This window comes from Serinus canaria, unplaced genomic scaffold, assembly GCF_022539315.1.
Source record: "Serinus canaria isolate serCan28SL12 unplaced genomic scaffold, serCan2020 HiC_scaffold_211, whole genome shotgun sequence".
Classification (NCBI taxonomy): domain Eukaryota; kingdom Metazoa; phylum Chordata; class Aves; order Passeriformes; family Fringillidae; genus Serinus; species Serinus canaria.
In genome coordinates, this window is record NW_026108325.1 from 1 (window position 1) to 11,549 (window position 11,549).

Genomic DNA, 11,549 nt, shown 5'->3' on the forward strand with positions numbered 1-11,549 from the left:
CTTCCCGGGAGTTTTCCAGCCGGGAACGGGGCGCGTTTCCCGGGAATGCCGTGCATGGGCAGCGTTTCTTGCACTAAATCCCAACCCCGATCCCGCCGCCGGTGCCGCTTCTCCCAAATCCCAAATCCCAGCGGGACATTCCCGGCTCCAGCTCCGAATTCCCTGGAATTCTGTCGCAATAAGGGGCGGGGCAAGGAGGGGACACGGGGAGGGACAATGGGGGAGGGGGTGGGAGCCGCTTCGCTGCTGCCGCGGGAGGGAATTCCGGGATTCCCGGGATTTCTTGGATTCCCGGGATTTCCTGGATTCCCTGGATCGCCTTTTCCAGCGGGATCCACGCTGGGAATGCGCTCCCTCCTTTCCCTGCTTCGCTTCGCGGGGTTGGTGGCACTTGGGGACATTCAGAGGTGGCACCTGGGGACATCCATTCCCAAAGGGAAAAATCTGGGAAAAGAGGGAAAAATCTGGGAAAAGCCGGGGGTGGGGGCGGTGCCGAGTCCCCTCCTGTTCCCTCTTCCCAAAAATCAGGTTGGAATTTTTGGGGGTTGTTTTTTTCCCCCCTCCTCTCTCGAGAATCCATGGAATTTCGAAGAATCCATGGAATTTTGGGAGTTGGTTTTTTTTTTGGGATCCCAAAATCGAAGCCATTTTCCAGAGCAATGAGGGCGGGAAAATCCGGAATTCCCAAAGGGAAAATTCCGTGTTCCTGCTCCGGGGTGGGAAAAATCCCGGTGGGATCGGGGAGGGAAATTTGGGAAATAGGAAGGAAAATTTGGGAATTGGGGATGGAGACCGGGATTAGGGCTGGAGTTTGGGAATGGGGGTGAAGATTTGGGAATTGGGAAGCGAAATTTGGGAATTAGGAATGGGATTTGGGGATTGGGGATTTGGGAATTTGGGATGGAGATTTTGGAATTTGGAGATTTGGGAATTTGGAGATTTGGGAATGTGGAGATTTGGGAATTTGGGATGGAGATTTGGGAATGTGGATGCAGGAGGATCCCAATCCCCCCCACGTGCCCTGGATTATCCTGGAGCAAATCCCGGGAAAAGGGAGCCCTGGGAACGTTGGGAATTCCGGGAAACCAGAGCCCGGAATTCCAGGAGGCTCCGGCTCCTCCTCCCTCCCTCCCTCATCCCACGGGATTTTCCCAAAAAAACCCCGGGAATGGCTTTGATCCCGTTTCCCTCTGGAGTGGAGAATTCCCAGAGGGAAAAAATCCGGGGAATTTCCATCCCTTTCCCCCCAAAAAAACCCAACAAAAAAAAAAATCTCTGGAATTTTGGAGGAGGGAAAAATTTGGGAATGGTTTTTCCTTTGATTTTTTTTCCCTTGGAGTGGGAATCCCGTGGGAATTCCAGGAAAGGAAGGAAAAGGGAGGGGGGGGGAGGGGTTTAATTTATTTCTTTTTAATTTATTTTTGTAAAATCCGCAATAAAAAAGAAATTTATTTCGACAGCTCATTTGCATCTCATTTGCATATTTGAATTAGGCTCCAGGATCCAGAGCAGCATTCCCAAACTCTGGAAAATGGGATCCAAATATTCCCAGGAGCCAGGAAAGGATGGGAAAATCCCATTAAATCCTGGAAATTCCATCAATTTCTTGTCGATAAAAATGTGGAGTTGTTGGAAAAGGAATTCCCAGAAAAAGAATTCCAGGAATTTTGGGAATTTTCCAGCTCTGTGATCCCAGATTTTGGGTGGAAATGGAAGGGTTTGAAAGGAAAATCCTGGAGCTGGGAATGACGAAGCTTCCAAGGATTTGAGAATGGCCAAAATTGGGTGGAAAATTCCCAAGAAATTCAGGATTGGGCTCTGGGAATTGCAGGAATTCCGAGAATTCCAAACCCTGGGGGTGTCTGGGGCAGAATCCCAGGACAGGGAAAATCCCGGGATGAGGAGGAAGAGGCAGAACTGGGCAAAAAAAAAAACCCAGGAAAATCCCGGGATTTGGTGGAGTTTGGGAATTCCAGGTGGGAAGGGAGCAGGAAGTGGCAGGAGGGAATTTGGGGGGAATTTTCCAGAAGATTTCCTGAATGGGATCAAGGGAAGGGGGGGGGGAACAGAGCTCCTGGAATTCCAGGAAAAGCTGGGAATGAGCTGGAGGAGAGGGGGAAGGGGGATCCCGAATGTAGGGATGGGGGGAAAACCCCAAATCCAGGGATTTTGGGAATTTGGGATGGGATGAGGACAGGACTCAGTGCAGGGATCCCAAAGAAATCCAAGGATGAGAATCCCAAACCCAGAGATCCCAAATCCAGGGATGGGATCCCAAATCCAGGGATGGGATCCCAAATCCAGGGATGAGATCCCAAACCCAGGGATGAGATCCCAAACCCAGGGATCCCAAATCCAGAGATGGGATGAGATCCCAAATCCAGGGGTCCCAAATTCAGGGATGGGATGAGAATCCCAAATCCAGGGGTGGGATGAGATCCCAAATCCAGAGATGAGAATCCCAAATCCAGGGATCCCAAACCCAGGGATGGGATGAGATCCCAAATCCAGAGATCCCAAATCCAGGGATGGGATGAGATCCCAAATCCAGAGATCCCAAATCCAGGGATGGGATGAGATCCCAAATCCAGAGATCCCAAACCCAGGGATGGGATGAGATCCCAAATCCAGGGATGAGAATCCCAAACCCAGGGATGAGATGAGATCCCAAACCCAGGGATCCCAAATCCAAATCCCCAAGGCGATGGGATGAGAATCCCAAACCCAGGGATGGGATGAGATCCCAAATCCAGGGATGAGATGAGATCCCAAACCCAGGGGTCCCAAACCCCCACTGGGATCCGGACCCTCCGGCCAATCCCGACCTTTTCCCCCCCGGAATTCCCCAGCCCTGTTTTTCCTGGGATAAATCCCCATTCCCGAGGTTCCCATCCCCCTTTTCCAGGGGGAAGAAAAGCGGGAATTCCAGCAGGAAGTGCCAACTCTTTAATGGAACAACATTCCCGAGCCTCGGGAACCCCGGGATCCGCCCTCCTCTCCTGGGAACCCCGGAATTCCTCCCGGAGACCCCTCAAATCCGGCTCCTCCCCGGAGTTCTCCAGCTGGAAATCCCAAACTTGACCAAAATCCCGGGAATTCCGCTTGTCCTTCCCCTCCCCCCACCCCCCCCCCCAACACCGCATTCCAGGAATTCCAAAGTCGCTTCCATAAAAAAAAAAAACCAAACCAAACAAAAAAAACCAAAAAAAAAACCAAAAAATTGGGAAAAAAACGGAGGCAGAGCCAAAGTTCTGGATTGAATTCCAGTCCCAAATTCCGGGAATTCCGTGTCCTGCTCCTCCCAAGGCCCTTCCCAGCCCGGAATTCCCAGGGTGGATCTGGGATTTTCCGGGAAAAGGGGAGGCAGGGACCCCCCCGGAGTCAGAGGCGGGAATCGATTCTGGGAATCTTCTGGAAAAATCCCTGCGGGTTTCCCAGCCAAGGGGAGGGAGAAAGGCCCCGAATTCCGGGATTCCTGCGGGAATCAGCTCCTGCTGGAAAAGCAGCTGGAATTTTGGGATCATCCCGTCCTTTGCCGAGGTTCTCCGTGGATCCCGAGCCGCCGGATGGTCCCGGAAAGGCGGCTGGGAATTGTCTCAATCCCGAGGATTTGGGGAGCAGGGGGTGGGCTCTGCATTCCTGGAATTCCAGCCGGGATCCTTCCATCCCAGATTCCCAAATTCCAGCCTGGATTCCTGAAATTCCAGCCTGGATTCCTGAATTCCATCCCAGATTCCCAAATTCCAGCCTGGATTCCTGAAATTGCAGCCTGGATTCTTCCGTCCTGGATTCCTGAAATTCCAGCCTGGATTCCTGGAATTCCAACCTGGATTCCTGAATTCCATCCTGTATTCCCGAATCCCATCCTGGATTCCTGAATTCCAGCAAAGATTCCTGGAATTCCATCTTGGATTCTTCTGTCCTGGATTCCCAAATTCCATCCTGGATTCTTCCACCCTGGATCCTGGAATTCCAGCCTGGATTCTTCCAGCCCAGACCCCCAAATTCCAGCCCGGATTTCCGGAATTCCAGCCGGGATTCTCCCAGATCCGGGGGCCGCTCCCAGTCCTGGGAATTCTGAGCGATCCCTCGGAGAGGATCCGGGAGAAAATCGGGATTTAAGGATCGACATTCCCGGCTTTTCCAAAGGGTGAGGGGGGGAAAAAATTCCATGGATCCAGGGCCCCCCCCAAAAAATCCCGGGATCCAAATTCCCAGGGATGGGCTCCAGCCATGATCGGAGCCTGGGAAGGGGTTGGGAATTTTCTGGAAAAATGGGAAAGGCCTCACAGTCGTGGTTGGGAATATCCAAAGGATTCCTGGGAATTTCTCCAAGGGGATGTGAAGGGGAAAAAAATAAAATCCTGGAATTTTATAGGGAGGGGATGTGGGGGATGCTGGGAAAAAAGGGATTTTTGGGAAGGGAGGAGATCCCAGAAAAAGTGGGGGTTTGGGAATGGGGAATTCTGGGGTGGATCCCAAGAATCTCCAAAAAAAGTGGAATTCTGGGGGAAAACAACAAAAAAGGGTTGATCTGGGATTTCCCAAGGAGCAGATCCAAGGAATCCCAGGAAAAAGGGAATAAAACCCAGGAAAAGTGGAATTTTTGGGAATGAGCTCTCCTGGGAGATCTGAGGAGCAAATCCCAGGAATCGCAGGGGAAAAGGGGGAATTTGGGGAATTAGGAATTCTGGGCCATCCCAGGAAGAAAAGGGGGAATTTTGGGGAATTAGGAACTCTGGGATACCCCAGAAAAACCAGGAATTTTGGGAATGAGGACCCCCCCAAGGACAAACAAACCCCCCCTTTCCATAAAAACCCCATAAATACAAACCAAGAGCCAGGCAAATCCCAAATAAATAGGGCGGATCCTGGGAATTCCCAGCGGGTGGGGGAAGGCGGGGAAAAAAAAAAAAAAAGCGGGAAGAGCCCGGGGAATTCCCGAATTCCCAGGATTTTTTTTTTTTTTTGTGTTTTAAGTGTCCTCGGTCATGTCCTGGCTGCCGGTCCGGGCGATTTTGCGCGGCGGGGCCGAGTTCTCGCCCTCCAGCTCGCCCTGCTCCTGCTCCCGCTTCTTGGCCGCATTCTGCAACGAGCCACCGCTCAGGGGGGGGGGTTTTGGGAATTCCAGGGGGTTTTTGGGAATTCAGGGGGTTTCCAGGGGGTTCCAGGGGCAATTCCAGGGGGTTCCAGGGGGTTCCAGGGGGTTCCCGGGGGTTATCCAGGGGGCAATTCCAGGGGATTTTCAGGGGATTTAGGGTGGATTTTTAGGGGGATTCTGGGGAATTTCAGGGGATTTTAGGGGATTCCAGGGGGGGGGTTCTGGGGGATTCCAGGGGGTTTTGGAATTCCAGGGGGTTCCAGGGGCAATTCCAGGGGGTTTCAGGGGATTTAGGGGTTCAGGGGGGGTCCAGGGGGGTTCCAGGGGGGTTCCAGGGGGGTTCAGGGGGTTTTTGGGGAATTCCAGGGGGGGTTCCAGGGGGGATTCCAGGGGGGTTTTTGTTTGGAATTCCAGGGGGTTCCACGGGATTTCAGGGGCAATTCCAGGAGGTTCCAGGGGTAATTCCAGGGGGTTCAGGGGGGTCCGGGGGCTCCAAGAGATTTTAGGGGGGTGCCAGGGGATTTTAGGGGGTTCCAGGGGGATTCCAGGGGGATTCCAGGGGTTCCAGGGGATTCCAGGGGGCAATTCCAGGGGATTCGGGGATCGCGGGGCTCCAGGGGATTTCAGGGGCAATTTCAGGGGATTTTAGGGAATTCCCGGGGGTTCCAGGGGCAATTCAGGGGGTTCCAGGGGATTTCAGGGGGATTCCAGGGAGTTTCAGGGGCAATTCCAGGGGATTTCAGGGGGTTCCAGAGGGTTCCCGGGGGTTCCAGGGGCAATTCCAGGGGGTTTTAGGGGGATCCGGGGGGCTCCAGGGGATTTTAGGGGGGTTCCAGGCAGATTTCAGGTTAATTTTAGGGGGTTCCAGGGGCAATTCTGGGGGATTTCAGGGGATTTCAGGGGGTTCCAGGAGGTTCCAGGGGATTCCAGGGGGTTCTGGGGGCAATTCCAGGGGGTTTCAGGGCATTTTAGGGGCAATTCCAGGGGATTTCAGGGGATTCCAGGGGCAATTCCGGGGGATTCCAGGGGATTCCGGGGATTTCAGGGGCAATTCCAGGGGGATTTTAGGGGGTTCCAGGGGGATTTCAAGGGCAATTCCAGGGGATTTTAGGGAATTCCACAGGGTTCCAGGGGATTTTAGGGGATTCCGGGGGTTTCAGGGGCAGTTCCAGGGGGTTCCAGGGGCAATTCCAGGGAACTCCAGGGGATTTTAGGGGGTTCCAGAGGGTTCCAGGGGATTCCAGGGGGATTATCGGGAACTGCAGGGCATTCCAGGGAATTTTAGGGGGTTCCAAGGGAATTCCAGGGAGATTCCAGGGGGTTCCCAGGGAATTTGAGGGGGATTCCAAGGAATTCTCAGAGGATTCCAGGGACAATTCCAGGCCAGACACCCAACATGAGGATCCCCAGTGCTCCCACATGCTGCAATTCCCAAAACCCCAGAATTCCCAAATCCCAACATTCCCACTCCCCCATCCCAACAATTCCCAGACCATTCCCAAATTCCCACCCAAAGCCTCCCCTCAATCCCAATTTTCCCTCATTTCCAGGGCCAGAACCACCATTCCTGCAACGAATCCACCCCAAATTCCCAGAAAAACTGGGAATTCTGGATCCCAGATGTCACCTTTTTGTCCCACTGCTGGTGGAGGTAGCGCAGGAGGATGTTTGTCTTCTCTGTCACAATAACTGGGAACAATCCCAAGGAAAAACAGGGAAAAAAATTCCAGGTTTTAGGAGGATTTCAGTGGGTGGGGAGGGAGGAAAAATTGGGAATTGATGGGGGGAAAATTGGGAATAAAGAAGGGGAAAAATGGGGGTAAATAAAGGGGAAAATGGGAATAAATAAAGGGAAATTGGGAATGAAATGGGGGAATGTTGGGAATAAAAAAGGGGGAAATTTGGGATAAAGGAGGGGAAAGGTGGGAATAAGTAAAGGGGAAATTGGGAATAAATAAAGGGGAAATTTGGACTAAAAAGGGGGAAAATTTGGAATAAAAAAGGGGGAAATTTGGGACTAAAAAGGGGGAAAATTTGGAATAAAAAAGGGAAATTTGGGACTAAAAAGGGGGAAAATTTGGAATAAAAAAGGGAAATTTGGGACTAAAAAGGGGGAAAATTTGGAATAAAAAAGGGAAATTTGGGACTAAAAAGGGGGAAAATTTGGAATAAAAAAGGGAAATTTGGGACTAAAAAGGGGGAAAATTTGGAATAAAAAAGGGGGAAATTTGGGAATAAATAAGTGGAAAGTTGAGGATCAAGAGAGGGGGAAGTTGGGAATTACTAAAGGGAAAATTGGGAATTGTTGGGGGGAAAATTGGGAATGAAGAAGTGGAAAAATGGGAATAAATAAAGGGGGAAATGGGAATAAATAAGGGGGAAATTGGGAATTAAAAGGGGGAAAATGGGAATGAAGGGAGGGAAAATTGGGAATTAAAAGGGGGAATGAAGAGAGGGGAAACTGGGAATGAAGAGGGGGAGCTGGGAGTGTGGGATGAGCCCGGTGGGGCCGATAAAAATTGGGATTTTCCCAGGAAAACTCACTCTGTTCCGAGGGGAATTCTCTGGTGGGCAAATACACCGAGGGCCGGCGGTTCTGGAATGGGAGAGAGAGAGTCAGGGATGGGCTGGGAACTCTGGGAATTCCGGGATTGGGGAATGCCGGGATTCGGGAATTCCGGGATTGGGGAATTCCAGGATTTGGGAATGCTGGGATCTGGGAATTCAGATATTTGGGAATTCCGGGATTTGGAAATTCTGGGATTTGGGAACTCTGGGATCTGGGAATTCCAGGATTTTGGAATTCCGGGATTTGGGAACTCCAGGATTCGGGAAATCCGGGATCTGGGAATTCCAGGATTCAGGAACTCCAATATTTGGGAATTCTGTGATTTGTGAATTCCAGGATTTGTGAATTCTGGGATCTGGGAACTCCGGGATTCAGAAATTCTATGATTTGGGAATTCTGGGATTCGGGAATTCCAGGATTTGGGAACTCAGGAATTCAGGAATTCCAGGATTTGGGAACTCAGGAATTCAGGAATTCCAGGATCTGGGAACTCAGGGATTCAGGAATTCCAGGATCTGGGAACTCTGGGAACTGGGAATTCCAGGATTTGGGAACTCTAGTACTGTGGAACTCCAAGATCTGGGAATTCCAGGACTGGGGAACTCCGGGACTGGGGAATTCTGGGATTGGGGAACACTGGGATTAGGGAATTCCGGGACTGGGGATGGGCCCCCAGGGCACTCACGGAAGCCTTGCAGACGGAATCCGCATGGAACCTGCTGAAGTTGCTCTTGTTGTACACCGGGAGCCCCTTCAGGAAATCTGCCTGGGGAGGCACAATTCCCAAAAACCCCTCAGGGACAGCCCAGGGATGGCTCTCTGTCCAACCCAGCCCAAACTCCAGGGCCTGAGGGGAAATTCCCGGGATTTGGGCAGCTCCAAACTTTCCTTCCCCAGATCAAATTCCCAGGGTGATCCCAAGGCTGCGACCCCTCAGCCCCCCCCTTAAAACAAATGGTTCAGCCCCACTTTAGTGTGATCCCCAACCCCCCCCTAAAACAAATGGTTCAGCCCCACTTTAGTGTAATCCCCAACCCCCCCCCCAAAACAAATGGTTCAGCCTCATTTTAGGGGGTCCCCTCACCTTAGGGTGTCCCCCATAACACAAATGGTTCAGTCCCACTTTAGGGTGATCCCTGAACCAATCCCCCATAGAACAAATGGTTCAGCCCCATTTTAGGGTGATCCCTAACCCCTTCCATAAAACAAATGGTTCAGCCCAACTTTAAGTTACCCCTCACCCAAAAGAAATGGTTCAGTCCCATTTTAGGGTGCCCCCTGAACCCCACATAAAACAAATGGTTCAACCCACCTTAGGGTAACCCCCTGAACCCACCCCCCACAAAACAAATGGTTCAGTCCCCCCTCAGGGTGTCCCCCACCCAAACTGGGGTGCTCCAACCTCACCCCGAGCCCAAACCCCGCCCTGGGGCTCCCCAAATCCCCCGCACCCCGCCCTGGGGCTCCCCCTCACCCCCAAATCCCCCGCACCCCGCCCTGGGGCTCCCCCTCACCCCCAAATCCCCCGCACCCCGCCCTGGGGCTCCCCCTCACCCCCAAATCCCCCGCACCCCGCCCGGGGCTCCCCTCACCGCCACCCCTGAGGTCGGGAACCCCTCACACCCCTCACACCCCCTCAGCCCCGTCGCCACCGCCCAGGCCGCGGCGGGCGCGGGCCCTACAGGCCGGAAGCGGCCGCGGCACCGTCGCTGCGGTACCGGGAAGGCCGCAGGCGGCGGGGCGGGGCCCGGGAGCCGCGGCCGGGCCGCTGAGGCCGGCACGGGGCCGCCATTGCGGCGGGGGGCTCACGTACCATCTTCGCCGCCACCAGCCGGGAGGAGCCGCCCCGGCCCGCCCACTGTCATGGCCGCCAGCCTCGTGTGCGCCGATTGGCCCGCGCCGCTGAAGGCTGCGTTCCTATTGGAAGCCGCACTTGCCAATCATCGACGGGAAGGTTGGGTTGAGGCAGGAAGTGCCGGCGCGAAAGGGCGGGGCGGGTGCACTGCGGGAGGACCCGGATGGAGCGCGGCGCGGGGGGAGCTGGGAGTTGTAGTTTCGGCGGCGAGTTGTCTCGCTAATTAAGACTAATTAAGCGGCGGCTCATTAGCGGTGCGGGCAGAAGGAAGAGAATTCCTGCCCTATATCCCATCCCAGAGATGATCAGGAGCCCAGAGGATGTGTCAGAGGCGCTGCTGAGTGAAGAAAACCTGAATTCCACACCCCCATCCTTCCCATGTGTCTGCCCTGGAACGCGCCAGGCGCCCCCTCCTCATTAAATCCCCCACCCTAATTAACGCGGGAGACACGCCGGGGGAATTTCAACACACTCCGCATTCCCACGTTTATAAACGAACAAATTTTTTAAAACTTGGAATAAACACACGGCAAACGCGAGGATAATTTAACAAGCGAAGCAGCAGCCGCGCCCCAAACCCTTCAGGGGCACGGAGTGACAAGGCCAGCAGGGCTGGGCACCCTCTCCAGGGCCCGGCAGGCTCATCCCAAACTCCCGGAGAAGAATTCCCGGAGAATTCCGGGGCTCCCTCAGTGGCTCAGGGATTTCCTGCCCTTCAGCATCCGCCGCAGGATCACAGCGACCCCGCCGGGAGTTCTGATCCGTTTGATCCAGCCGTGAGTTTTCTTCCGTTTCCAGTTGTTGGGCTGGTACTCGTTCCCCCGGGATTTTCCACGGATTTGTCGGAAATTCCACGCTGGGACCGGGACGCGGCAGAGAACGGCGGCGCTGGAAGTCCCCGGGAGCGGCTCCGGAGCTCTTGGGAGCAGCGGGAAGGGAAAACCTCGCAGCAGGGAAAAGCTTGGTGGAAATTAAAGCACAAAAAGGAGTGAGGAGAGGGAAATAAAGGATAAAATTGGAGTTTAAGGTTGGGATTTCCCCTCCCGGTACCTGCGGCCCCCGGCCCGAGCCCACACCGGGGCAAGCGCCGCCATTTTGCTCCGCCCGCCAACAACACCGCTTCCTATTGGCTCCGTGCTCCCAGCCAATCACAGCCGGCGCTGCGCCGCAAGGGCTGATGGGGGTGGTAGTCCCCATGGGGGTCGTGGCGGAGTTACCATGGCAACTGCGCCACTGCGGCCTTGTCGCCTCGGGGGCTGTCGGTTGTCCCCCAGGATGTCGCGACAGGGCCACGAAGTCACTCCCAGTTCCTGAAAGGGCTCCAGGAGAGCTGGAGAGGGACTTGGGACAAAGGATGGAGGGACAGGAGCCGGGGAATGGATTGGGGGGATTTTGGGAAGGAATTCCCAGATCAGCTGTGGCTGCTCCAGCCCTGGAATGTCCAAGGAGAGGTGGGAACAGCCTGGGAAGGACCAAGGTGAGACTGGATGGGATTTCAGGTCCTTCCCAGCCAGAGAATTCCAGGATTTTCCTTTTCGGGATCAATCCCAGCCCAAAAGCAGGAACAGCTCTGGGGTTTTCCCAGCAGGAATGAGGGGATGTGGCTCAACCCTCCCCGAGCCCAAAATCTGGGAAAATGAACCCAAACCTCAGCCCTGGTTTGCTGTTTGGCCTCTTGGGGGTGGCAGTGACACACCCCTGGCACTGCCACACGTGTGACAGGTTGGTGGCACTGCCACCCTCATGGCACCGCCCGTGGCACTGCCACGCTCGCCTCCTTTGCCACCCCACAAAACACCACAGTGTCACCAACCCATCCCAAAAAGACACCTCTGTCCCCGTCCCCTCCTGTCCCTGTCCCCTCTGTCCCTGTCCTCTGTCCCCGTCCCCATCCTTGTCCCCATCCCTGTCCCTGTCCCTGTCCCTGTCCCTCCTGTCCCCATCCCTGTCCCTGTCCCTCCTGTCCCCCCATCTCCTCTTGTCCCCCCCAGGCTGTCCTTGGCCCTCGTGGTGTCCATCACCCC

At 54.4% G+C, this 11,549-nt stretch overlaps 2 protein-coding genes across 2 annotated transcripts; both read right to left on the reverse strand.

Annotated features, from left to right (window-relative positions):
* Positions 1 to 2,931: 2,931 nt before the first annotated feature.
* DDA1 (DET1 and DDB1 associated 1) lies at positions 2,932 to 9,814 on the reverse strand. Its single transcript, XM_009100344.4, has 5 exons — positions 9,484 to 9,814; positions 8,356 to 8,436; positions 7,646 to 7,697; positions 6,729 to 6,790; positions 2,932 to 5,086 (listed from the first exon to the last, which is right to left on the reverse strand). Exons 1-5 carry the CDS (start codon positions 9,484 to 9,486, stop codon positions 4,976 to 4,978), a joined length of 309 nt encoding a protein of 102 aa, XP_009098592.1. The 5' UTR covers positions 9,487 to 9,814; the 3' UTR covers positions 2,932 to 4,975.
* Positions 9,815 to 9,982: 168 nt separating this feature from the next.
* On the reverse strand, positions 9,983 to 10,713 carry MRPL34 (mitochondrial ribosomal protein L34). The gene is made up of 2 exons (XM_050987774.1): positions 10,576 to 10,713; positions 9,983 to 10,485 (listed from the first exon to the last, which is right to left on the reverse strand). The coding sequence occupies exons 1-2, from the start codon at positions 10,617 to 10,619 to the stop codon at positions 10,215 to 10,217; spliced, it is 315 nt and encodes a 104-aa protein (XP_050843731.1). The 5' UTR covers positions 10,620 to 10,713; the 3' UTR covers positions 9,983 to 10,214.
* Between the last annotated feature and the right edge of the window lie 836 nt (positions 10,714 to 11,549).